General features: G+C 43.8%; 6 protein-coding genes across 6 annotated transcripts; 3 read left to right on the top strand and 3 right to left on the bottom strand.

The window, feature by feature from the left end:
• Positions 1–601: 601 nt before the first annotated feature.
• On the bottom strand, positions 602–6156 carry PCOAH_00011030 (Atp-dependent helicase; the record flags this gene model as incomplete). The annotated part of the gene is made up of 4 exons (XM_020057912.1): positions 602–5521; positions 5632–5707; positions 5849–5881; positions 6008–6156. 4 exons carry the CDS (start codon positions 6154–6156, stop codon positions 602–604), a joined length of 5178 nt encoding a protein of 1725 aa, XP_019913374.1.
• A 1242-nt stretch (positions 6157–7398) lies between these two features.
• On the bottom strand, positions 7399–9005 carry PCOAH_00011020 (Uncharacterized protein; the record flags this gene model as incomplete). Its single annotated transcript, XM_020057911.1, has 4 exons — positions 7399–7525; positions 7794–7875; positions 8066–8230; positions 8369–9005. The coding sequence occupies 4 exons, from the start codon at positions 9003–9005 to the stop codon at positions 7399–7401; spliced, it is 1011 nt and encodes a 336-aa protein (XP_019913628.1).
• Positions 9006–10479: 1474 nt separating this feature from the next.
• Positions 10480–12312, bottom strand: PCOAH_00011010 (Phosphatidylglycerophosphate synthase; the record flags this gene model as incomplete). Its single annotated transcript, XM_020057910.1, has 1 exon — positions 10480–12312. The coding sequence occupies one exon, from the start codon at positions 12310–12312 to the stop codon at positions 10480–10482; it is 1833 nt and encodes a 610-aa protein (XP_019913442.1).
• A 3543-nt stretch (positions 12313–15855) lies between these two features.
• Positions 15856–17337, top strand: PCOAH_00011000 (Uncharacterized protein; the record flags this gene model as incomplete). Its single annotated transcript, XM_020057909.1, has 1 exon — positions 15856–17337. One exon carries the CDS (start codon positions 15856–15858, stop codon positions 17335–17337), a length of 1482 nt encoding a protein of 493 aa, XP_019913409.1.
• Positions 17338–18606: 1269 nt separating this feature from the next.
• PCOAH_00010990 (Uncharacterized protein) lies at positions 18607–20139 on the top strand (the record flags this gene model as incomplete). Its single annotated transcript, XM_020057908.1, has 2 exons — positions 18607–19835; positions 19953–20139. The coding sequence occupies 2 exons, from the start codon at positions 18607–18609 to the stop codon at positions 20137–20139; spliced, it is 1416 nt and encodes a 471-aa protein (XP_019913596.1).
• A 1186-nt stretch (positions 20140–21325) lies between these two features.
• Positions 21326–23446, top strand: PCOAH_00010980 (Uncharacterized protein; the record flags this gene model as incomplete). The annotated part of the gene is made up of 1 exon (XM_020057907.1): positions 21326–23446. The coding sequence occupies one exon, from the start codon at positions 21326–21328 to the stop codon at positions 23444–23446; it is 2121 nt and encodes a 706-aa protein (XP_019913561.1).
• Positions 23447–27589: the final 4143 nt, after the last annotated feature.

The raw sequence follows: 27589 nt of genomic DNA, 5'->3' as shown, positions 1-27589 counted from the left end.
GAATTTGTATGCCGTAGTCGAAGCGACTTTTTTTGGGGGGCTTTTCTTATGCGAGGGGCCCACACGTGCCTATGTACAATTTTGGCGCAATTTTCTGTGCATAGCCTTTTCGCATAAATTGTGCTTTTTAGAAGTACCATTAGCACATTCGCAGAGTGAAAAGCTGCACTGGTGTTTTTTTTTTTTTTCCATGTCAATCTATCCTTATAATGGGGATGGGGACCTACTACCCCCCCTTTGATGCTGTTATAAGAGTGACTAATTTTTAAAGCGTTACAAAGTGTAGAACGTGTTTGGTCAAAAGGGAGGCAGCGCAGGGGGAACCCTCAAGATGATTGTTCCTTTCCACACGCACCCCCTGCGAAAGCACACTTGGCGAGTTACAAATGGTGTTGCCAAAGTTTGTTACGCCTGCCCATAGGAGGTACTCACATAAAAAGCACATGTGCACAAATCGAAGAGGAAGAATAACAAATGGGTACATGGCTGCGGGGGGGAACCTTCGCGTCAAGAGGTTGTTAAGGCTCCCCCCCCCGAATATGCATGACCACACAGGCAGGCGATCTGCCACACGGAGTGGTTTAATTTTTCACTCCCGGGGTTAACCCTCCGTTTCGGTGGACGATGAGGGAGACGCCTCGTCAAGGGTGGCGTTATCCTGGTCAGCATCATCACCACGATCGTCATCACCACTTTCATCATCATCGTCCTTTTCGTCGTTGGCGTTTTCCGCGTCGTCCTGGTCGTGCCCCACGTTCATCATTTCAATTTCAATTTTCATTTTCATTTCGTCGATCTGCTGCTTCAGGCTGTCGGTCAGATTGTCGTTCAGAAAGTTGAAGCAGTAGGAGGTGAGTGTGTAGGTTTCCTGGAAGTCATTTTTGTTAGCGAATTCTTGGAGATCCTGAGAAATGGCGTGCATCTTCTCTTTCTTGTTTTCGTGCAACGCGTTAATGTCGTCTTTATCCTCTACGTGTTCTAGAGTCTTCTCAAAACGCACGTTCGTCTTGTCTGACTCATCCATGTGTTCATGCAACAGTCTGTCCTTGTAGATGTCTTCATCCTCATCGTTGTTCCTTTTGTTAATAAATACTTCCTTGATCGTATCCACGTTGGCAAACCAGTCCTTGTTTGCGTCATTGTTGGGGGTTGGGTTTGCCCTGCCGCTCAGCACGTCTGCAATGCTTGGGGGGACATTCGGGTGGGCATCTCTACCCTCACCAGAGGATGGGTTCTTCCTATCACCACCAACAGATGTACTACCACCCGTAAGAAGCGACTCATTGTTCAGGTTGCTAAAATTACCCATGCTGATGCAGATTGTATCTAGCTTCCTCTTCTGAAGTTGCTTCTTCCAAATGTTTTCCTCCACTGTGTACTCCGAGACGAACCTGAATACATGCACATCCTTCGTCTGTCCGATTCGGTGGCATCTATCCATGGCCTGTTTATCGATAGAGGGGTTCCAATCCGTATCGTAAAAAATGACCACATTAGCTGCCGTCAAGTTGATGCCTATGCTACCACTACGTGTAGAAGATATAAACAAAAAAATAGATTTATCGTTATTAAATTTGGTGACGATTTTTTGTCTCTGCTCCACTTTGGTGGATCCATCCAATCGGATGAATGTATAGTTGAGATGATTCAGGAAGACCTCCAGAATGTCGAGCATTTTAATGAACTGAGTGAACAATAAACATTTGTTTCCTTCCCTTTTGCATTTATTCAACAACTTTTCTAGGGCAAACAATTTTCCACTCCCCAAGGTTATGTCCTTATTTAGGGGGAAGATGATTGATTGCTTGTGGAAGGGTTCATGGTACACCCGTGTAGCTATTTTGATTCTGTGAAGAATTGGTTCCAGGTGGCTACAATTCTGCAGGAGGTTATTGTTGACTGCAATTCTGTGGGCACTGCAAATGACGGCTGGCGTGTTCATTAGGGTGAAGTTGTGGATTTCCCTCTGGTGCGTCTTCAGGAAGAGCTCCATGGTGGGGAAGAGCGTCTCCAATACAACCGAACCGGATGTGCATATAGTACCCATGTTAGAGGCGTTCACAGCGTCACCACCGCCCGTTGTGCTTATCTCCCGCATGAGAGAAAACCCCACAGCCAGATTGTTGCTCGAGTGGTAAGGCACAAACCCATCACGCGAAAATTCACGCCTCAGCAGGCTTAGTAGGTTCACCCCAAACAGAGGGGTTCGACTACTCTTTAATAAGTTGTACTCATTGAAAGAGGTCTCTTTGAGCTGTTCCTCCTTTCTTCTGTCTTTCTCTTCCAATCTTCGTTGCCTCTTAACCCACAGGTTATGTTCCAGAGAATTTAAGTAGCTCTGATTCGACACGTCAGAAAAGAAATTTTTATACTGTGTGTCGCTGTTAATAATTCGCATGTTATATTTGTAGAGGTAATTTTCACGACGGTTGTTTATAACCTCGTTGGATGGATGCTTGTGGAGGGGGGCCTTGTTCAGGTGGTCCCCCACAGTTGGGACGCCACACGGAGAGACGTCCTTCAACGTCCGGTAGAGGTATTCGCCGTAACAGCGGTGCTTATTAGCAGGGTCGATAAAACGGCTGATCGTATCGTAGTTGTTATTCATTTCGTCTACGAACTCGTCGGAATAGGTCAGCAAATTTTTGGGAACACTTCTCCGTTTTAGCTGGTTGTTGAGGTACGTGTTTACATCTTCGATGTTTACTTGGGGGGTAACTCGTCCACCGTGGTGCAAGTTAAATGGAAGAAGGGTTCTTACCTCCTGAGCGGAGGTAACCCCTTTGTTCATCCCGTTGGGGTGATAATTCACCTGCATAATGTCTTCACCACTTGGGGGACGTGGCCGCTTCTTCCCCGTGGCACTTCCAGTGGAAGAGCCGCTTCGCTCAATTGAGCAGATAACTTCGGTTGGACCGTACAGTCCATTCGTTTGGTTATTAACATTTCCCACGGTGTGTACCAGTTGGGGTCCGTCGAGCGTATCCCCATTTGGGAAAGGCTGCAAAGGGATGACATCAATCCCGTTATGAGCGGAATCATTTATGGTGCATCTTTTGTTTCCTCCCCCAAAGGGTGCTGCCAAATCATGGGAGAAAGTGAATGAGGGGTCCGTTTGAAGGACAGTTATACGGCTGTTCCTACTCCGATCAGTGCTAAACTTTGATATAGTATTTCCATTCGTTTGCCCCTGAAGGGGCACTCCACCGAGCGAGGTGAACTCCTTATGGAGGAACAAAATAAGCTGAAAGTCCAAATGGTAAGTCTTCTCAAAGAGGATACAAAAACGAGGAACATAAAAGCTTATAGGGATGAGATAAAAGTACGGCGTCTGGATATGTTTATTCGTGAACAAATCACAATGGTTACAAACCTTTCTAAGCTGAATGAGTATATTCATCAGACCAATGTAGTTGCCACTGCTGAGGGTGTTCTGAACCTGTTTGTTCTGTATAAACTCATCATAGAGAACCTGTTGTCTCCTCGTTAACTTACATTTTATTATATGCTCATACTTATTGGGCATTTCTTTTTCCACGTTTTTTTTTAACCTCCTCAGGATGTATGGTCTTATGACAGTGTGCAGTCGATCGATCAGTTCTCTGGAGTCATTTATTTTGCTCTTCTGTATAGCCAAATTGAGGGGGTCGGAAAACCATTCCTTGAAGTCCAAGTGGGATGTAAATATATTCGGCATGAGGAAGTGCAGAAGAGACCACAGCTCTTCCAAACTGTTCTGCAAAGGAGTGCCAGTGACTAGAAGACAATTCTCCCTCTTCAAGCTGAGTATGATGTTCCACCTTTTCGTGTTAAAGTTTTTTATGTTATGCGCTTCATCCAGGATGATGTACTTCCACCTTTTTCTCTTAAAAATGAGGTGATCCTTAACGATCGTGGAGTAGCTAGATATACACACATGGAAGGAGTCTTTGTTGAACCAACCAACTCTCTTTTTGTATCTTTCGTTTTGGTTCCCAAAGTAGGACAGTACCTTAAAGCAGGGAGAAAACCTCTTCAATTCGATCTCCCAGTTTATGAGGATAGAAGTCGGTACAATTATCAGGTGGGGTCCCCAAATGTCGAAGTGGTATGCCAAATAACTCAGAAGAGAAATACATTGCAACGTTTTTCCTAATCCCATTTCGTCTGCCAAAATTCCATTTATGTTATTTTTGTATAGATAAAGTAACCAGTGAAGTCCTGCGTGTTGGTAATCCCTCAGAGTTGCCTTTATGAACGGGGGTATTTTTGTTAAATGCTTTTCGTCCATATTGCACATGAGCATATCCTCGTTGGAGGTGCTCGACAAGGAAGACTCACTCTCCTCCCCTCCATTACCCCTATCCGTGTGCATGTGTGTACCCCCACCGTTGTGACGTTTCCTCCTCTTCCTTCGCTTCTTCCTCCGTTCGATGGGCTCATCACTCTTCTTCGTTACATTCTTTTCGACTGGCGGGTCTTCCCCCTCCGCATCTTCGAGCTTTCTTTTCTTCTCGTTCGTCTTCGACTCGGTGCCTACACTCTGGGCGGTCTCCTCGTCCCGTTCGACCTGTTCGTCATCTTCCCGGTGATCTGCTGCATCTTCATCATCTGACGGTTCTTCCGCTGGTTCTTCCCCCTCGCGCATCAAATCGAGGTATTCCTCACCGCTCTTAAAGCCATACATCCTTTTGAGCAGCTCTTCAATGGGCATGGTGGCCTCATCATCCAGGAGGCTGATTTCCTTCCCCTTCTCTTCCTCCTCCTCGTCACTCGATTCCATTTCCTCGTCCAACAGGACATCTTCCTCCTCCTGGTTGGTTAAGTCTTCTTCCTTCAGTTCATCGTCTGCCAGGTTTTGCACGTCACCACCATCCGTGTTGTTCGTGCTGCTTCGAGCGGTGCTTCGCACGTTGCTCAATTCGAAGTTTCCTGCGCTCACTCTTTTACTCCTTCGTCTGATCACCCGTTCGTCACTTACCCCGCTAGCCCCTTCGCTGCTTAACCTGCTGATTCGTTTGCTGCTGCTGACGCTGCTTCGGTCATTGCTGCTTCGGCCATTGCTGCTTCGGCCATTGCTGCTTCGGTCGTTGCTAGTCCGGTCGTTGCTAGTCCGGTCGTTGCTCCCCTCCGTGGGAGCCTGGTGCGAAGAAAACGTAACGTTCTCACTAGGGATGAACGAGCTTACACTGGCGTGTCTATTGACGAACAGCTCGTGCACATTGTCTTGTCTAGCTCGTTTAATTTTTTTGATTGCGTCCTTCACGAACCTCTTAAATCTCATTTCTTTTTTTTTATTTAACGTTTTTTGCAACTCCCTCTTTTTCTCTTCCCAAACTAATTTCTCTATTTTTTTCCAAAACATATCCATGTAGGATGAGATGTGTTTGGACTGCGCCTTCAGCCGCTTCTCCTCCTCTTCCTGTTTTTTTTGTTTTATTTTTTCACGGTTGCTCAGGTACTTGACGCAGCTGTGGCTCAGGATTTTGAAGTGCTTTTTTTTCTTCTTTATTTCGTACATCACCAGGTCTTGGAATTCCTTCTGCGGGGGGCACAAGGGGAGTGTTAAATATGTATCTCTGTGTAGAAGCGGCGTGGTGAACCAATGAACCCACCCCCCTGGGGGCAGACGCGATGACTTCGATGACTTACCATTTCCTTCAGTTCGTAGCACCAGAAGGTCAACTCTGAGGGCTTCGCAGGCTCGATAACCTTGTGCACGTATCCACTGCAAATGGGGGGGAGACACAAAATGGGTTATGCGAACAGATAAGGAGGGAGACACATCGAATGGAATATTTGTTTGTATCCCCACGTGTCCCCTGCGTGTCTTTCCCGCACGCTGCCACGCACATTCGTTGCTCGTTACCATTTTCCCATTTTCTCATTCAGGTAGTTGAGTCTGCGGTACGAGAAAGGAAAGAAAAAAAAAAAAGTAAATAAGTAAAATTGTACAAGTATAGAAATACAGACGTAGAGGCGTGCAAATTAGTAGGTGCTGGTGGGGCTGCGCTTGGTGGCTGCTTACTGTTGCTTGAGCAGGTTGATCTCCTCATTGTATTTGGCTATTTTTCTGTTATTCTCGGAAAAGTATTGGGACCCCAGGTTCTGGATGTCATCTAAGTTCAGTCGGTACGACTTGGCATGCAGTACATTATCAAACGTGGGGCTATTCATTGTGCTTTCTTTTTTATAATTTTTTTTTATTGCCCAGGTGGAGTGCGATTAGTACTCTCCCTCAACAATACGTAACGGCAAATAGAAAATGGTAGGCGTAGTAACAGCCACAAATAAAAGGAGAGTGTACCTCCTTCCCTTTTAGGGGAAAATATAGAGAGGCGGTACCGCTTTAGCAAGTGTATACCCCCCTTAGGAGCACACCTATGTATACATCTTTCGAAAGATGATTAACTTGGTACTGCCTAGAACGGTCGTCCGTTTCACGAAGGAGAATACGGACCGGGATGAATGTGGACCGCATTCAATATGGACTGGCGTTAAAACAGTCGACGTGAAAACTAATTCGAATGAACTCTTCATTCAATGCTGTGGCGGCTGCGTGCCACTGACCTAATGTTGTGCAAAAAAAAAAACAAAAAAAAAAAATTACAAATTTCGCAACAAGGGAAAAGAGAAAGAGAAAAAAAAAATAATAAAACAATAAAACAATAAAATGAAGAAATAAAAAAATAAAGAAAAAAAAAAAAAAAACTGAACCGTTCAGGTGCTTAGGTACATTTGCGACGGGCACACTGAAAAGGTAGGCACCCATTAATAATTCTGCAACGCAATCGGTGTGAAAGAAAAAAAAAATAGGATCAATCATGAGAGGTGATAGGTAACCTGGATGTAATACAATTTAATACCATTTGCTTAGTGTTCTTAACTTTGCAGCTTCCATGTGCTTGTTTGAAAAGTGGGTGCATCCCCCAAAGGGGTTGGGAAAATAAGTCTGTGGAAGCGTGTCACCACGGGAGAAAGCAAAACACCGTTCATATATCATGCATGACAGAGTGTATCGATACACGAAAAGAACGTACCCATATATAAACACATATATATTACATACTTCCTTATATATACCTATTGGTAGAATGAGGTGACCGGCACCCTCAGGTCAATATGCATACACCTGATCATATGAAATGTTCTTTAATGCATGCATGCTGTTGTGTGTACGAAGTGGGGGATTTGAAAAAGCCCATCAAACAGGGATACAGAAAAAAATAAAAAAAGACCCTACACTTAAATGGCTAAGTTCTCCCGAGGGATAGTATTCCCCAGCAAGAGCACCCCTTGGAAGTAACCATTTCTGATTGGCTATTTTGGGAAAATTCTTCAACGGGAAGTTGCTTCACCGGTGTGACGCGGAAGACCAGGTAGACATCTTTTTTCCTTAATGAGCAAGTGTGCCCGTCCTCACTCCTTTATGTTGAAAAAGTTCTCGAACTCTTTAACCTCTCGTCTGACGTCTGATAACTTCTCCTTGGATTTTTCCTGGAGGACTTTTTTTTGGTTCTTCGAAAACCTCTTCCTTACGACGTAGCTGCGAGGGGGGAAGAAATAAACGTGGGGTAATTTGGCTAGTCCAAATTGGAAAAAAAAAAAAAAAAAAAAAAAAAAACACTCCTTACGGATGTGCATAATTGGATAACCACCCCCATGGGTAGACTTAGTAGAGTTGTAAAAACTTTTTTTGCACAGATACATTTAGAGCGACGATGAAATTATGCAACAAACATAAAATGCGCAACCGGTTCGCGGCGCGCCTTTTTTTTTTTTTTTTTTTTTTTTTTTATTCCATTTTGCATTACTGGCTTTCGTGAATTTGGACCTCCTCGTTGAACACTTCCACTTTGTCTACTCCCGGGTTTATCATGTAATTCTCATCATCCACTGGGGGAGGGGCGCGAGAAAAAAAAAAATAAATAAAAAATAAATGTAGCAACGTGAACAAATGTGCAAGAGCAGATGGAACAAACTGCTCATTCGACAATCCGGGGGGGATCTCCCGCTTAGTTCACGCTCCCGAATGGACATGTGTAGGCCGGCGAGGAGTTCTCGCTATTTGCCTTTTTCCCCTCACATATGTTTCCGTTTATCTTCACAGCTTTGAGGCCAAAGAGAATTTTGACTTCCTCTTTCTTGCCCACTTTGTTAAACACTAAGTAGTCGGTCACGTTCCTGGGGATCTTGTCGTAGTCTATGCTTTTCACTCGTTGGACAGTTGCCTTGGGGTCTTCCGATTGCACTGCACGGGGAGGGGGAAAGGGAAAAAGCAGCTAAGTAACAAAGTAACACGTGACGAAGCCCCTCTGTAGTATTTCCCCGCTCGGTTCATTTATACACTGTTCGTCATTTTTTGCGCGCCTTGCCAATCAGTGCTTACATATTTTCCTGAACTCCTGGGGGGTGCAGACCTGCCGCTTGTGGCGGGTCTTCTTCTTGGCGTAAAAAAAGGGGGACGTGTCATCGATATTTTTGGTCAGGTTTTTTTTGTAAGCGAGGTACTTTTTCCTGTACCGATGGATTAAAACGAGCTCCTTTTTTATTTGTTTTTTTTTGCTTAATTTCACTTGTTGACTCTCCGTTAATATGCTTGGGTTCGCATAGAAGATGGTTTCCAGTTTTTTTATTTCCCTCAGTTTTTTATTAAGTCTCCCTAATTTGCTCGTTAAATAATTGCAAAATTTTTTGGTCTTCCTGAGGGTGTCTTTAATGGGATTATTTTCATCTGACTTGTTCATAAAAACGGGAGGGGAATTTTCCTCCTCATTCGTTTCGTCGAAGAGTTGGATCTCCTTGTCCAACGGTTCACTATGTAACCTTGCCTGGGTGAAGCAGCTAACTTGGGAGGGCTGCCTTAACAAAAGTGCGTTGCATTTCCTGTTAGGGTGCCTCGAGAAGCGATTAATCGTGAGTTGGTTAATCCCCACGGGAGCTGCGTTCTTGTAGGCTAGTGTAACGCGAAATGGACTGAGGAAGAATAGCACCAAGAGGGGGGGGAAAAAAGAAAAAAATTTCATAGTTTACGGGTAGCAGTTCACCTTGTACAGTTGTAGTTATTGCACCTTCGTGGACCAACATCCACTTGCACACTTTTCTATTTCGCACCAGCTCGTTTCCCCCCTCTGTGTGTCTCCATGTTATTTTCTTCCATTCCCTGCATTATTAACATCGCCCGCATGTGTAAGGGGTGGGGGTCACTACCTGTGGTATGACCCCCCTTGACGCGGCACTAAAGGTTGTGTTCGCAGGAGTGCCTATTCATCACCCTGTAAGCCGCGTCAAATATTTTGTTCCCTGACCAACTTCTCCGCAATGATGGTCATTGAGCGTTTGATTTTTATGGGGAGGAAGGAAAAACGAAATGAGCCTATCAATAAGGTTAGTATTAAGGAGCGCAGTAGGGAACGCAGCCAACCGCACAGTCATTAACGCGGAGGTTCATTTAAAATCTGCACCTTTCAAAAACGCTACAACATTGCGATGCTGCCAAGGATGGGACACCCCGGAGGTGCGCATTCCGCTTCCACCTCTTTTTGCATCTCCACAGGATGGGGATAACGAGATCGCGGGATAACCGGAGTAGTATTCTGACTGTTCCAGTTACGTGCGGAAGGAGGTGGATGTGCACGTGGGTACACAAAACAGTTCGACCCCCCTGCACAGGAGGCGATCGCGTTGAGTTCAAAAGTTGGAAGATCACTTCATAAAGAGGGTAAAAATTATTGTGGACCAAGCTGCATGCAAATGAGGTGGTACATTTATACACTGTACTAGGCGCGTACACATTTTGTAAATCCCCCATTGTGGAACGACACAGCGAGTATCTCGTTCGTGACCTTGTCGTTGTAAGAAGTACAAACTATGCATTTTTATGATGGTAAAAGGTGGAAGATTAAAAAAAAAAAAAAAAAAAGCATCACGTAGGGAATAGTTTTCAAATGCCCTATAAGAATATCAAATGCGTTGCAAAAATAACATCAAAATAAAATTATATTTTTTTCCCGTCTTTGCAAATATATTGAGGACAAATTAAACAGGATGTTGCAAGTTAAACAAAGGACACGGTGGGGCAATGGAATTTTAATCCATTTGGGGTGACACACGTAGCGAATACGTATGTCCGTTTTTTTAAAAAAAAAGTTTGCAAAACACTTTAAAAACAAATTTTGGCAAAAGCGAACAATTCGCACAAATATGAGAAGAACGTGTGCATACACATCGGCATTTTGTGAATTGCCAAAAGGGGGGGGAAAATAAACTCACAAAAAAAAAAAGAAGCCCGGCGCGATGTTCTCTTTGCCTTGGTGCGCTGTTTGTGCGGCACCGAAAGGGGGGTCGTGGTGATATGGAATAAGCGAATGGACAAAAATGCCACTGAACGGATAGGCACATAAACAGGTGGGTAAGCATATAAACAAACAAATGGACGAATACACAGATGGCCCGAGAGACTCCGGCCGCTCATTTTCCATATCCCCCCCCCTGCCGTCGTCACAACAACCATCGCACGAGGTACCGGTACACCAGTCGCAGCCAGCGGGGGTACCTCAAATTCAACTCGTCCATGTGGACAAAATTGGAGGACTCGTAAATGATGTCCAACTCCTTCTGGAACTGGCGCTTCAAATTTTCATCATTCGTTTTGATCACGAAGCTCATCTCCAAGTCTCTGTACGTTGCTCGGTAGCCGTAGTTGGAGCTTCCAATAACTGTTCCCCATGGTAGGTCGCCCAAGTTTTGGGTCACTGAGGTAGAATCAAGCTGATTATCGTCACCGTGTTGATTATGGTCCATTTCTTCACTCTTTAAAATATTTTCACACACATTTTTTTTTTTTATCTCCTCCAAATTAGCTGACCTGTTCAGGCAATTTTGATCATTATTGAACAAATGTGGAGAGCTAGCTATCCCAAAAGGGGAATTTTTTTTTTTTTTTTCTGACTGTTCATAATTTTGGCTAGTGCACACACTATTTGTAACATTTTCCATTTGGGGGGTTGTTGCTACATGGGGATCTTCACCAGAGGTTGTGCTGCTGTCGAGAATTTCCCTCTGGGAGGAATTACCAATCAGCCACATCCCCTTCGAGTGGAAGGTCCAGGAGGGCTTATGATATTCTAAATAAATATCTGTGCAGACCTTTTCCTTTTTCTTCAAAGGGTCTGTTCTATTTAAATTTTTAAAAACGCTTACAATATTTTTGGTGATGAATTCAACGCACATGTGCGCACTGACTGTGTACCCAAGGGGTATGTAGTAGGAAATGCCTTTGGACTTAAAAAAACTGTTAGCTGCTGGGGACGCTGTAATGAAGCGTATTATGCCCTTCTTAAAGCACAGGTTGTTATATATATTTCTGAACAATTTTAAAAAATTTTCTGGGAAGTTCAAATACCCCGATGATATGATTAAACTCTGATCATATTTATTTACATTCTTGAGCATGTTTTCCAACATTTGGCTTTCGTCGTATATGGGGGGTGAGGAAAAGCCGCTCTGCAGCGCCAGCTCCACGGTCAGGATGCTTTCGCTATTAACGAACAGGGGGCTGAAGAAGTCTTCTTGCTCGCTGGTTGAGGGGTGACATTCACCTAAATGGTCATCATACATCTGACTTTCCACCTTCCCCTGTGTACGCCGCACAATGTCCTCCCTGATCTGACTCAGCATAAACTGTATCCGCCTGTAATACTGCTCACGGAAAGTATGCGCGTCGATGAGTGGGTTCATTGAGTCACTGCCCCAGTGGACACCCAAATCAACATTCACGCTGAAGGACATTTTCTGAATGCAATTCACAATTTTATGAACGGAATCAGCTAACAATTTATTTTCAATCAGAATATATCTGTCCTGTCTGTTTCGAAGGTAGCTGTCACTTAAATTGGCCCCCGACAAAATCAGACGGTCATCTCCGATATACACCTTCATGTGCATGACTCCAATGGCTTCATTGGCTCTGTAGGGTAAAATATTATACAACACTGCCCCTAGTAGGGGATTGTGGAACAAGCTAATATTTATGTCCCCTGCATAGCTGAAGAGGTCAGAGAGCATACTCACCGAGGATTCTTTCAGTTTCCCTTCTGGCCTTGTACCTCTTTGTTTATCCAATAAAATGTCTACTCTCAAATTTTTTATGTGCTTATTATTTTTTATGGTTACTATTAACTCCTTCTCCAGCTCGCCTATTCCTATGTACAGGCAGCTGATGACGATTCGGTTTCTGGAGCTCCGGAACATGCCCTTCAGGGTGTCGAAGAATTCTGTGGGCGAGAACAGGACCCGCGCCTTGGGTTCTCGGATCACGAACTTTAGCGTCATCTTCGGTTATGCGTGACCTATTTGTTTATTTGTCCCTCGATGTATAGCTTGACGTGCCGCTCTGGGGCAGATCCTCCGTGCTCCGGTCGGTTCAGTACTTCTTGCCCGTTCGCGCTAGGCTGCACAGGGATGTGGGCACAAAACTGGGGTACTCGTAAAAGAATTCTCCATGTGTCACAGGGTTACCTACGGCGTAGCGAAGGAACAGAGAAGTGCCTTCCGTTCGTGTTCACGTAAGTATACACAAATACCCCCTTCTCCACTGGTGAACACGTTCTGCAGTTTCTTCCCCTTCTGCGCCGTTAACATATACAAATGCGGGTACCCCCTACCACCTGTACATATTTGCTGGCTAAATTAGTTTAGGGTTAATGAGCGGGTGGGGAGCATCAAAAGGACGCGAAGATACGCATAAATGAGAAAGATACATACGGGGTAAGTGCAAACGTTCCCCGATGCGGCAAGTGCTAGACGTGTGTCTTCTTTGGCACGCTTATGCTGCCGAAGGAGGAGAGAATTTTGCCCTCTTTCCGCACAACTTTGTCTTCCAAAAAAAAAAAAAGAAGCAACCTTTAACAAAGAGGGTGTGTGCTCACGTAAGATGTGATATTCTGTGGAAAAAAACGCTGTAAGTTAGAGGGTAGTGATCCCCACGCACAAGCAGGACGTACACACAAGCTTGTATAATATGGACGTACAATCGTACGGGTGTTTTTTTTTTTTTTTTTTTTTTTTCCCCTTCAGTTCTGCTTGCTTCACCCTAAGCGTGTTCAATGCTCAGAATGTCGCGGTCCAAATGGTCCCTCACAGATAAGTGGTCACTTTTCCAGAGGAACGCGAAGTGAAGGAAAAATAAAAACATAAAACAGTGAACTATGAAAAGCAAACCGCAAACTGTGCAACGGAAGCTGCAAACCATAAACTACGAGGGGAAAAGCGGAGCCCGCGGGGGAATGGTATAGCTTTTTGCTTGAAGTTTCCGCACGTAGAAAATGGATGGTGCTACGATTGGGTTCCGTTCCTATATCGAAATGGCCAAACAAATCGAGGACAGTATAAATATATTACCATTATCACAAGAGCGACTGACTTCCCTGTTCGCGCAGCTCCGTTTGTGCCGCTTTTGGCTTACGGGATAGGCCCAACTTAAAAGATCAAACGAAAAAAAAAAAAAAAAAAAAAAAAAAAAAAAAAAAATTGACAGAACAGTTACGCATACTTGGTAGGCCATAATAAACTATGCCATGACCGCTTGGGCAGCTCTTGCCCCCTCGCGCTAAACTACATACAGCAAAATATCAACGCGGCAACGTCACTGGGGGAAATAACCCCCCTGCGGGTAGGGGTAGTATTACATACCACATATATAGATAGGTGGGTAGCAAATGACGGCCACTGAAAAGGACGTCCGCGCGAGGGTTAAAAAGCCTGTTACAATTTTAAATTTCCCATTTTGCGAGTCATATTTTTTTCTATAAATTTTCTTCATTCGAATTAAAGGTTAGAAGTATTTTTTTTCCTATTTTTCGTGCCTCCCTTTATTACCATTTTGCAGCCTCTTTAGAAAGGCGGCGTATTTTTGTACCCCCGTACCGTTTTCATAGTGTACGCTTCCGCGGGGATAAAAAAAAAAAAAAAAAAAAAAAAAAAAAAAATCACGCAATAATTTTTCCAGCAATTTTTTTGGGCCATTTTTAGGAAAAATTTTTTTATGGAAAAAATACTTTGTTGATTATTTGCGAACTTTTGCGATCTAAGGGTACGTGAAAGGTTGATTGACTGTCCACTCGCGCGATTTGGGCATCCTCCCACGCGCGCTATTGCTATATGGATATGTAACTGTTTGCCATTCGCCCATTTGCCATTTCGCGTCATGTCGGAAGAGCGACTTGGGGAGTAGCATTGCATGAACAACATTTTTGGAACAGCATTTTTGAAGTAGCGCTTTTGGAGCGTCGCTTTTGAAGCAGATCACCGTTGCGGCGTGCAGTGATGACGGGCGCACAACACGCTGCTGTTTTTACGTCCAGCGAGGTGAAGGCGATTGTATACCGTTCGCACGAGCTGTTCATGTTTCCCCGTTTTAACTCATGTCACATGCACAGGGGTATATACTGCACAGAGCAACATAGCAACGTAGCAACGTAGCAGCGTAGCGGCCCCTATCTTCCCTACATTGATTAACACCAACAACAGTGTTGCCTCCAGACGAGGCGATCAGTTTATTCAGATTTTGCTAATATTCTCATTTGTTAGAAACCTTTTTAAAAATTTATAAAAAGGAGACGGAAACATTTAGTTGCCTTCCTTTAGATGTGGTTAACTTTTTTATGGAAGTTTGCCAAGGGAGAAAGTTGCATCCCGCATGTATGTAATGCACCCTTCGAAGATTTACCCAGTGAGTATAACGTAAGGCATCTTGCTGGACCAGCGGGGAGCAGTGGTGACGTGGCTATGTTGCTATGTAGAGCAAGTGACAGAGGAGAAGCCAAGGTGGACAGAGCCATATCAACAAACAGGGTCCCGTCCAAGTTATCATAAGCATATTGTGAAGGAGGAAAAAAAGCTAATTCAACAACTTCCTCCTCTTCCCCCCCTTTTTGGATATCTCAGAATACCTAAATTTAAAGCATATTTTCACGCGTCTAAGTGTGGAAATTCCGCAGGGAGCCGTGGGGTAACAAGCGTTACCCACAAGATGACCTTATAAAGGAAGGATAGAAGAGGAGAAGCCATGCCATGTTTGCAAAGGTGCATGCATAGGAAGTATTTATACGGGGGCACACCTATATAGTTGCCACACGGTGAGGGGGAGAAATTTAATCAAGTGACGTCAATCGTAATCAGTCTTGCGAGAGCGTCGTGTCAAGCATAAGCAGTGCAAGAAGGCAACCCCACTAAATCTGAAAGGGTCTAATAGGAGAAGTACCAAAACGGTTATAATAACGTACTCTCCAGCGTGACAGTCAAATTGGTGTTCACAACCAACCAGACGGAGAAACTGCTCAATTGCAGACAGACCTCATTTGCTTGTTTTCGTGTTACCTTTATATATATATATATATATTTTTTTTCCATTTGTGTGAGTGTCGTGGCGTGGCCAGGCTAGCTCGACGAGAAGAGGAAAAAAAAAAGGTAACAAGGGGCAAGGCAATTCCTTTCCCCCATGAACCCCTCCGGTGGAGGAAACATATCCGATCGAAGTTCTTTTTAGCAAAAAAACAAAATGACACTGCAGGGGACTTGGCGAAGAGTAACTATTCAGCGCATGAAGCACAAACTTTTCCTGCCTGTAGAAGGGTCCTTTTGTGCTCACATGTGTGACACATATGCGGTGTGAAGTGCATCGATAAGGGGAAGAGATAGGAGAGTAGATGGGGGGAAGTCACCACACGTGAAAAGCTATTTTATTTATTTCTGCACAGTTTAGTAAACCGTTAGAGAGGAAAACCGCTCTTGCAACACTTCGTTTGTCGCCTATCCACTGAGCTGAACCAGTTTCGACGCATTGCCACCCATTACGACCCTACCGACTAACCCACCATGGAAGAGAAGGCGCTGCAGACACACATCACGCTGTTGTTTTACCTGATCGTTTTGTTCTACCTGAAAAATTTTACCTTCAGCTTTATGGATATGCCTAGGAAGCTCTACAAGTACATAAAATTCTACTACTTCTTCCTGATTGTGCTCACGATTGTTGGCTTCTTTAGCAGACTCCTTGTGCTGACTAGACTGCTTCTTATTCAGCAGGTGCAGAAAATTGTAAACCATTTTTTCCTGGGGAATAGGGCCCCTCATTTGAGGAATGCTAAACGGAATGGGAGGTTAAGGAGTATTCAGAGGAACAACGGTGCACGTGCTCCTTTGGGTAATAATTCGCCCATTGGGGGGGGCAACCGTGAGGGAGGCAAGCTCGAAGGAAAGGAAGACTGCAGTGGTGATATTTCCGTTAGTAGTGACGGTGGGGTAGGAAGTGATCTTGCAATTAGTAGCGATAGTGGCGTTGGGAGCGACATCGCAGTTAGTAGTGACGGCTGTGTCAGCAGTGACGGAGTTGGCAGTGATGACTGCGGCAGCAGCGATGGAAGCAGAAGCAAAGGTGCACGCAGGAGCAGAGTAGGTAGAAAAGGACTGCGTAGCTTCCTCAAGTTTATTCGAATTATCCGTATAAGAAGGAGGAAATCTCCTAATGACGGAAAGAGACACGGAAAAGGTGATCCCCCCGACGAGGCAGACACCACCACCACCACCTCAGGTGAAAGAATCAAATTTCATGTGAATGCCGCTGAGCGGCGTGAAGAGTCTTCAAGTGAGGACTGCTCCCCCAGTACCGGGTCCAGTGCCTCCGAAGGAGAGTCAATCAGTTTGAAGAGCGAACTTAGCAGTGAATCAGACAGTCAAGTGAGTGAAGGAAGGCAAACCAATGCCTACACGTTCGAACAGGAGGGGAAGGACCCCTACCTGCACAATTATCTAACGAAGCAAAACTACCTCCGATTGTATACCCTCCTGACGGAAGCCCTTTTCAACCACAAGAATAATCTCACCATAACGGGTGACCCGTCTGGGATGGGTCTCCAAAGGAAGACACGTAAATGTGCTCACTGCAAAGGTGAACTGAATCATCCACAGGATGATAGACCTAGTGGGATCGCTGGCGATTATTGTGCCACTTGTATAAAGCTTGAGAGGACATTCCCCAAGCCTATATTAAAGAAGAGCTCCTCCTTCCCCCTTTCGACGCAAGATACACAAAGAAGGAAAGAAACTAAACGAATTCGCTTCAACGCAGAAGTAGAAACGTATTACATAGACAAGTATCTGACAGAAGATTCAGATGCCTATGGAATGCGTATGACTGGTGACAAGCGAAAAGGTATGTATAAACTTTTTGGAGAATACAACGTGGCTAACTCGGATATTTTCAGCTACTACAACATGCGAAACAATGTTAACACCGTTTTTAGTGACTTCATGAACTTGGTTTCTGATTGCAAGGACAAAATTGTGCGCAAATTTTAGGGCGACAAATGGGGGGGAAGACAAAGATGATCAAAAAATACCTTCCCACCATTTGATCCCGTTTTTTTTTTTGCATTTTCTAAAATTTCGACCCGCTCCATACGTTGGGTGAACCTACATTTCGTCTTCAACTTCATCTGCATCTGTATGCGCATCCTCTTTTTTTATTTATTTTTTTTTGCACCCCTCCGATCATGTTCCCTCTCTCCTTCTACCCACACACAATCCATCCCTGTGGATCTTTTTTTGTTTGAACACACATGTGTACATGTGCCTACGTTTTATCTGGGCCCCTTCGTGCTCGCTTCAAAAAAGAAACCCCATGCATGACGCAGCAACCGTTGTGCGTCCATATCTTTTAAATGGTTTAGCAACCGATTCGCGAAACGTTTCTCCAAAATTGTAAAAAGCGTTCACGCATGAATTTGTTAGGTGCACTTCTTCGTGGGCCAACCTATAAACCCTCTGTTACGCCACGCAGTTCTTCACAGATGGAGGTAGATTCATCTTTGTATCTTTCGGTTACCCGCTTTCTGGCCAGCTCGGTTGAATAGGCCCCCCCATGTGGGGAAAATCTTTAAGTGTCATTTTTTACTCGCCCCCGATATCCCGAATGGGGTGATGAAAAAAAAAAAAAATGCATAACCTAAATGTATATATGCATACATAAATATATGTGCATGAGGTGCCTGTGACCTATCCCTGGCGGACCCTTCCAGCCAGCGCCACCGGAACGACGCCACTTGTAAAAAGTTAGAGGACCATCCACCCCTTCAATTCAGCATCGTGTGATGAGCCCCAGTTTAATACCGCAGGTAGGCGAAAAGTGGCTAATGGGGGGACAACAAACAGGTAATGCTTGCGAAGGTCGCTTGTGCACAGGGGTTCCCATTTCGCCATTCTTCTTCTCCTCCACAAAAAGGTTATCACTAAAAGAAGTGGAAAAAAAAGGCTTGCACCCTTTCGCCATATAACACACACACACATGTTTTGCTGCCACAGAAAGCGGAAGATGCTTGGGAAGGTTCAAAATGTGACTGCGTAAATTATTCCCTTCCCCGAAGAGGCATAAAAAAAAAAAAAAAAAAAGTGGAAAAACTGCCTGACCTGTTCAGGTGATTTTAGGAGAAGACGTGAACAGTACTATTGGGGACGCACAAGAATGCAATCCTATATGTCCAGATAAATTATTCCAAATGAACAACACAACGTTGTGTGTATGATAGATCCAACTTCTTCTCCAATTCTTATCTCTCTGTAACCCCTCCAATGAAGAGGATCGCCATAATTCGTGGGGTTTTCCCACCCCCGCAGCGACGATGGCACGACGTGCGGGCTATACGAAGAAGGCAATATTATTTCTCCTCCATGAAAGACATAAATGGGTTGAAGAGTGCCATTTTAAATTATGCAGACTCAGTGGAGGAGTTACCTCAGAGGAGAAAAGAACATGAAGCAAAAGTGAAAGCCATTTTTGAGGAGCACTTGGGTGGGTATCCGAGAGAGGACGAAATGGTAAATCTTTGCATGGAGTCATGTGAAAAAGACATACTAAATGGAGACGTGTCCAACATAGAAAGGTATGTACAGGACAGGCATGCAAGTGGAAACAACATAAACGTGGCAAAAGGGAAGGAAGAACAGTTTTTGCGCAGAACAAAGTTCCTTAAAATATTAACCACCTGTGGTATTAGGGTGTCACCCAAGGTGTTGCTGTACTACGTCCTCGAAGCAGTCACACAACTAGGAACCCATCTGGAACAACACAAGGGGAACATAATTAAACACGATGCTGTGACGAAGAGGGAAAATTATTTCCGCATTAATAGTTACTACTACGATAAAGAAAGGGTAGATGTGCCTTTCATGTCTTTATACAAATCGCTAAGCAACCTACTGTACAGCGTAAGTGAAAACAGGATCGAATGTGCGGAAGCGTATGAACATGTGAAGGATCAGATTGTCCAGAATTATATGAACATAGAAGACGTTGTGAGGAAGGCACCCGCGTTTCTTAACATTAGTGTGTTCTTCTTCCTCATCAATTGTCACATCTACTTGGGGAAAAGTATAAAAATGAGAAACCTATGCATAGATGTACTGAACCCGTATGTAAGTGCCATCTCAGACGATGAAATGAACATTTCTTCGGACGACACCTTTTACCTAATTTTGGCACTGCGCCTTTACTTTAGCAGCTTTTCCTACAACTCAGACGTTCTAAATCAGCTAAGTATCTACAACAAGCAGTTCGTCTCCTCCATACTATCTTTACCAAACTATTCGGATGGGGTTCACACGGATCAGAACGAAAAGTACGTGTACATAACGGAGTTCCTTAATAGACAAGACAAAAGCGTCGAACTGAAAAAGGTGTACATCCCTCCATTTAGCTACTCCCTAACTTCTTTGAAGAACCAAACGGTTTACATTTTGGACTCACCTCAGCAGTACTATGCTAATGAGGCGGCCACCCTGCGCAGCTGCGTCTTCTGGAGGTACGTACACAACGGGATGCCACCCATCCCCGGGATTGCTTCCCGGTGTTGGCTTCCCCCCGAAGTTGCATCTTTCCTCATTTGCTTCCACTACATAATTGCTTCAACCCCGTGCAGGTACTACCTGGCCTCGAAGGACGGATTCACCCTCTTGCGTCTCTGCCAAAAGGAGGACTACGCAGATTTGTTCACCGAGAGCAAGAGGGACGAAGTTTTGCAGGCATCTATCAGTAAGCATTACTTATACGACTGCGATCAGTTGGTTCGCCCACCCGGGAAGAAGCTTACAGAGGGTAAAGGTTAGTCTGCCCCATGATCAAAGATCTGAAGTGTTTACAGGCATCCACCTTTTTTTTAACTTGCACATGTGGTGCATACTTATGCATTCGTGGGAGTACCGTAGGATGTGATGTGTTGACAGGAGGAACGGGGTTCCCATTTTGTCTGCTACTTCATATGTTATCTTTGCGACCTCTTCATTTTTGCTTCCCCCCCCAAGAGATGATTTCCACCGTGGGGGAGACTGCCAGTCACACTGATTGGCCCATTGATTTACCCCACGATTCCGTTTACCCACACATGAGAAGAGCCTCCCCCTTTACCATTGTGCTGAAACTGAAAAAGTGGAAGGGTCGTGGGGGAAAAAAACACCAAGCTGTTCCATCGAGGGATGTTTCACGGAGTCGTCCATCACCCTGTGTTTACTGAGGTGATTAAAAGAAAAAAAAGGTAAACACGTGAGCAAGTAAAGATGAACAGAAAAGTGCTGAGCTCGGCGCGATTGAACGAAGCAGGAGAGAATGCCATGGGAGAGGGTGTCAGTGGAGTACAAGTAATGCCATAATATTTTTTTTTTTTTTTCCCCGCATGTACATCACATGTTGTGAAGGGGCATCTGTATCTCTTAACCATTGCGCTTTTGTATATGGGTAGTGTTTGTTGGCGCGCCTGGGGAATCACCTTTGCAGTGCGCGGAATGCCATGCCGCGATTTCGTCATTCAGGGGGGAAGGGACGAACATCCGTATGGCACTATGGAAGATGTATGCATTGGGATATAACGCCCAATTTTGTTGCTCTTTTTTTTTTTTTTTTTTATTTTTCTTCATTTTTTCTCTTCCCCATTTTGTTCCCTTTTTCTGCTTTTTCTTTTCTTTGCATCCTTTGCAGCCCCCTTTTAATTCCCTCGTGAGCAGCTACAATTTGATTTCATCTCAAGTTAAACGTTTTCCATTTGCATACGTACGTATGAGCAGTTAAACGTGGCTAGCTAGTTCCCACTTTTGTGCGCAAAATATACGCGAATTTACCTGACCTGTACATATTTTTTTTTTTTTTTTAAATTAGCGCTCCACGTGCGTACGTAACGAGCTAGCCAAACGGATGTTACATAAGCACAAATAAGTATGTACATTCGGACGTGCGCACATTCGTGCTGAAAGAGAGAAGAGGTGTCTCACCCCTCTACGCGTTTGTCAATTCTCCGCAACGATGAACTACAACAACAGCTATGGCGACAGCAACATGCATGGAAGGCGGAAGGTCAACAATGCCAAGGAGAAGGAACAGGAGTCGTGGAGCAGCATGAGTTACGGGAGAAATAGCCAAATGAATTTGGCGGGTAGGCCTGGCGTAGACACCATGATGGGACATAGAACTTACACAGGTGCGTTGCCAAGTGAAAGCAACGTGGACAGGAGTCTGCACGCCGGTCCGCCGATCTACAACCTGGACGCGGACGCAGGTCACGTGGGTAGTCATATCGGAGGCAATGTAAGTAGCAATGTTGGTGGCCATGTCGGTGGCAATGTAAGTGGAAACTTGGGGAATCGCCCTGGGGCAAACTTCCAGCACAGCTTCCTCAATCCCAACGACCTCGGTACGGCCAGGGCGGCCACTGCCGCACTACCCAGTTATGTGAACGCACACCCCGTATGGGGAAGTAAACGGAGCGAGTTCTACGCTCCAAGTGAGACGAGTCATGCCACGAGCAGTGGAAGTTACCCCACGGGAGGGAGTCCCTTCCAGCCTGGAGGGTCAAGTGCGAACCCTACTTTTCACAGCACGAATAAGATGCCCAGTCAGGAAGGCATGTACCCACACCATGTTGGGCCGAAGAACGAAACTAACGGAGCAGACAACCGTCTGAACTTTGTGAATTCCAGCATGTACAACCAGCAGGAAATGAAAACCCAGATGTTTATCCCGTCGCAACCATTTAAAGGAGAAAATAGCACCATGAGTGGCAACCAAGTGGGTGCAAGTACCTTCCCCCAGTCGGAGAGATGGAGCAACAAAACAGACGACATAGAACCGAAAACAAACAAAGGAATCATGCACAACATATTTGAAAGTCTAACAAACACAGTGCAGACAAATGATCCCATAAATAATATAATGAAACAGAAGGTTGCTAATATGGTTATGAGTGAGATAGAGAAAAAAATAGAAAATCATGATACCAGTTTTATTGGAAATAAATTGGCACTTCTGAGGGGATACTTTGACGTCACTCATTCTTATGTGGTTAATAAAATTGTGTTCATTTTGGTACCTTATGTGTACATACGGAAGGCTCTGTGTGAGTCGAGGACTTATTATGTGTATACCCACTTGGAACGGATGATGGGTAGTGGGCGTCACCACAACAAGAACTATACGTCTCCGTTTTCACTTAACAAGGGAGGATCCCCAAGTTATGCGCGTGAAATGGAGGAAAAAACTAGCCTCGTTACGGGGGGTGCAAGTAGCCCCTTTGCGCAGAATCAGACCTTTTTCTACGATCCGAAAAGGGGCCCAGGGGGAGTGAGCACCATGGGAAGCAACTTAAGTGGCGTCAACGGGGCAAGCACCCTAACTGGCGCCACCGATACACAGCGTGGGAACCCCGGAAGACACAACTCAAACGACCTAAACTACGTCGACTACAGCAGTAACATGGGGATCTTCAAAGCGGACCTGTACATACCACTCATGTCGAGCATCACATACATCCTTCTCTACACACTAACGGTCACAGCTCAGAAGAACAACTTTGTATTTAACCCCGACAATCTGTTCAGCATAACATCCTATGTCTTCCTCCTGCTATTCTTCGAAACAGCTATTATAAAATTTTTATTTTTACTAACATGTCGAGACATTAACTTGTCCTTTTTGCACATCCTTTCGTTCATTTCGTACAAGTTTGTAATCCTGTGTGGGTTAATAGTTACCAAGTTTTTTTTTTACCTGCTACACTTCACGTGTGGGTCTCTCTACGGGGTACCAGAAGATATACTAGACAAAGGTGAGTCGGATGCAAACGTATTAACGAACAAGAGCCCTCACAATGCATTCAAAAGTATGAATGCACCCCCCTCGTCGGGCTTCACCCCCTACGGTGTCGTCCTTTTCCTGAATAGCCGCACCATGTATCGCCTGACGCAGATTTACTTTTACGTAACAGTCAGTGTGCAGATGATGCAGCTGTTTAAGTCTATCCACCTCTACGTGCACGATGACTCCAGCTTGTCCAATCATTTGAACGTCAAACGGATTAATATTCTGATTCTCATTTTTTCTCTTTCCCAAATTTTTTTGTGCTGGATTTTGACGCCATATTTCGCCTGATGGGGCGGGCGGTAAATTTGCGTTCCTTTCTGAGGGCGCGCCGGGAATATTCCCCCTGCAGTTGTTACTTTTTTTTTTAACTTATTTCCTTTTTTTTTATGTGCCATTTTGATCCGTTGCCACGTTATACTTCTTTTTTTACTTTTTTACGCCACTTTTCATTCCAACTGATTTGTGTATGACCAACTTGTTTGAAAAAAGGTTTGCGCTTCCATTCGACATGGCGAGGCGAGCGGCGTTTTCACGTACGCATGTGTGTATACACATATGAGCGCAGATTTTTTTCTATTTCCCTTTTTCTTGTTTGTGCGAAGCACAAAATGGAAGGAAAGAAAAATGCCAAACTTATGCGAACGTGTGTGGCGCGTGTGTATGCAACAGGGACGTTCCACACCAAGGTTCTACATGCACCCCTTCTGTTTGCTAACTAGCATCACAAGCATAGGAAAGCTCAGTTCAGGACACAGCACAAATGGTGGGCTTATTTTTCTTATTTTTTTTGTTCCTTTTTTTTTTCCTTTTCTTTCATATTTTCTTCCTTCCTTAGATCTCCTTTCCTTCCTTAGACCTCCCTTTCTTCACTCCTTAGACCCTCCTTCCTTCAAAACTCTTCCACTTGTAACCCCCTCCCTCGCCCCATTTCTTCAATACGAACTTTTCCGTGCTCCTCCTTAGAAAATCCATCTCTTAACCCCATCGATCCTTTCCTTTCCATCCATTATTTTCATTCTTTCCTCCCCTTCTTTGCCTTTTCTCTACTTTTTTTTTCTTTTTTTTTTTTAATACACACTACAAGAGTACTTCGCCCGTAGGATCGCTAAAAAGCAGCCCATATTGCTGTTCCTTAACGTATTAAGATCCAACCCCTGAAACCTGAACCTTAAACTCTCAACCCTAAACCCTGAAAAACAAAACCTAAACCCTGAAACCTAAACCTAAAACCTAAACCCTGAACCCTAAACTCTGAACCCCCAAACCTAAACCTTGAACCCTTAACCCTAAACCCCGAAACCTAAACCTTAAACCCTAAACCCCTAAACCTAAAACCTGAAGCCCTCAACCCTGAAACCTCAGGATTAAACTGTTAACTCAAAACCTAAAACCTAAAACATAAAACTTAAAACTTAAAACCTAAAACATAAACACTGAAACTTGAGAGCTGAACCCTGATCCCTAAACCCTAAACCTGAACCCTAAACCCTGAAAGCTAAACCCTGAACCCAGAAGAAAGAAGAAAATTTGCAAGGAGGTGTATTTAGGTTGACGTGTTGATGGAAGTGTGTAGGAAGGTTGTTAGGGGGGCTAGAATGAAGAAAGATTTCTGAAGGAAGTGTGCACAATGGTGCACTTAGTCAGGAGTATATAGTGATGTGTGCACGAAGGTGCACTTAGGGATGGTAGGTAGAAGGAAGGTACTTCCTTAAGGAAAAGAAGATTGTAAGGGTATTAGAATGAAGGGTTCAGGGTGTAGGAGTAGAGTTGAAGGCTGTTAGAATAGGGTTGAAGGATGATAGAGTAGGGTTAATGGATGTTGGGGTAGAGTTGTAGGTTGTTAGAGTAGGGTACAGGTTTTTAGAATGAAGGGTTTAGGGTGTTCGAATAGGGTCCTTTTTTAGGTTGTTGCAACAACAATGTGACCTGTTGTATAGCAACTTAGGGGTGTATGTGCACGTCTCTCTTAAAGAAACGTTGCATCTCTAAAAAAGAAGATATACAATGAATAAAAAGAAAAAAAGGAAAAAAAAAGAAAAAAATAAGGTAGTAAAATGGAGTGAAAAGGAGCCAAAAAATAAAAGAAATAAAGGAGCCTAGAAGGAGCGAAGAAGAAGCGAAAAGAGAGTGAAAAAAATGAATGAACATTTCCACATTACTAGAAAAATAAGTAATAAAAGGAGTGTCAATATGAATAGGGAAGTAGTATGGGTGGTAAGAACGTACATTGTACACATAATAATTAAGAATGTACTACTTTTATTTAAGAATGAACCAATTTCATTGTGAATAAGTTGCGGGTGAAAATGGAGACAGATAAAGTATTTGGCCAATTGAAGGAAAAATGGTTAGATGTCAATGGGTTTAAGGGACAAAGCAGAAAAGCAGGGGAGGTAATATAAAATAATACAATCTATGTGTACATTGCTAATATATTCTTGTTTCTAACTATACTGTTCTAATTTAATAATAATATATATATAATATAGAGTGAATATGTATGACTATATTACTCTAATTTACAGACACGATTAATGGCAAATATAATGGATTGGGTGAAAGATTTCCTTCAAAAAATGAATGTGGATGATAGTGATAGAGCTGCTGAAGCAGGATGTGCAAACATGAGCGAGACAGAAGAGAAGGAAGTATGTGAATTCATTTTAAAAAATTTGTTGAAAATATGGACAACGCCCAAAGGACGGGACAGTAAAGAAGAAATTAATAGGAAAATGAAAGAATATGTGCAATGTGCAATACTGAAGTTGTGGTCAACCTTCTACCTGTCTGATCATTGTGATAAGAAGAATGCTGTAGGGAATGCATTCAGTCAAATGAAAGAATTGGGCGAAGTACTCAGTCCGGGGGTGGTGCATGATGAATGCGATTATAATAGTGTATTGGAACATATGAAAGTACTGAATCAGCCTATGTTAAGAATTATTCATGATACTATGAAGAAGGATGTGAAAGTTATGGCCTTAATAAAAAAAAACACAACACCGAAGCAAGATTGTACGGAAGAACAGGAAAAGGTTCTATCAGCATTAGGTCCTCCAGGTAATACTGCTATAGTAGGTGCTGAGTCAACAACAACGAGGAATGAACAACAACAACATACGGAGGAAGCGGGAGATGATGCTGCGCGTGTTGGTCAGCCTCGTGCACTTCGTGTACGTCGTGCAGCAGCTGAAACACACAATGAAACTAAAAGAGCTCCTATACGTAGGAAAAGAGAAGTTGTATGGACTATCGGTCCAAATAACGAAGGAGTAAAAGTAACGCCTGTTCCAAGTGACGAGTATGGTTACGATTACTTATATATATATGTGTGTGTGTGCATATGCTTTAAAAAGTAATTGTAGGCAAAAAAAAAGGAAAAAAAAAAAGTATTTTCTCTCTCTCACACGCTTCTCTTCTTTTTTTCGCATTCCTCTAGGAAAAATGCAAATGAACCTGCTGTAATTCTGACATTGAATGGTGGGGGATCTCCTACGCGCAGTGGGAATAACTTGAGTGCAGGGACTGCAGGGTCAACAACAACAACAAAAGGACATGATTACCAACGTCAACGACAAACACATCCTTCGAAGGAGGAAGCGGTGGATGATGTTGCACGCGGTCCGCGTCGTGCACGCAGTACAGGTAGCAAAGGTATTCAATTTGAGGACGAAATGGAAATAAAACTCGGAAGCCAAGGAATGACATGGAGGACTGTTCCAATTAGCGGGTATAGTAACGATTACGATTACTTATATATATATATACGTTATATATATATATAGATATAGATATATGTACATATATGTGTATGTATATATGCTTCAAAAAGTAGTTGGAAAAAAAAAAAAAAAAGTACTCTCTTCTTCTCTTCTCTTCTATTTTTTTCCTCCTTCCTATAGGCAAAGTCCAAAGAGTAGTGTAATTCTGGTATTCGATGAATATGAACCTCTTCCGGACACTGAGGGCTTAGAGGAAAAAGAAGAGAAGGAAACAGTGCTTCCTGAGCCACAAGAACCGCCTACCTACGATTATTGTGCCCTTAGTAACCAACAATGGGTTGCACGTTGGTCTAGTGCAGTAAGCTACTGGGTGAGGAAGGGAAACAAGGATAATCTGGTAAGAATAACGTGCAAAGCAAAATGGGAAAAAAATACGATGCACCTGCAGGGTTCACCCCGTGGGGTGCAGGGAGAGGGTGGAGCAGTTGCTCCCCTTCCTTCCCTTCCTCAAGGAGGAAATGTTGTTCCCTTCCTCAAGAAGGAATGTTGCTTCCATTCCTTTGAACCCCTTCCTTCTAACGTCCCCTCCTTTTCTACTTCCTTAGACCTTCCGGAATGGATTCTGGAAAGACATAGAAAGGATATTTAATGATTTTGCTAAATATTTTGAGGATGAAAAGAGCGACACGGAGGAGAGTGCACATACTTC

The sequence above is a fragment of the Plasmodium coatneyi genome, chromosome 5, assembly GCF_001680005.1.
Source record: "Plasmodium coatneyi strain Hackeri chromosome 5, complete sequence".
In the NCBI taxonomy this organism is placed as follows: domain Eukaryota; phylum Apicomplexa; class Aconoidasida; order Haemosporida; family Plasmodiidae; genus Plasmodium; species Plasmodium coatneyi.
This window is presented reverse-complemented; position numbering and strand designations above follow the sequence as displayed.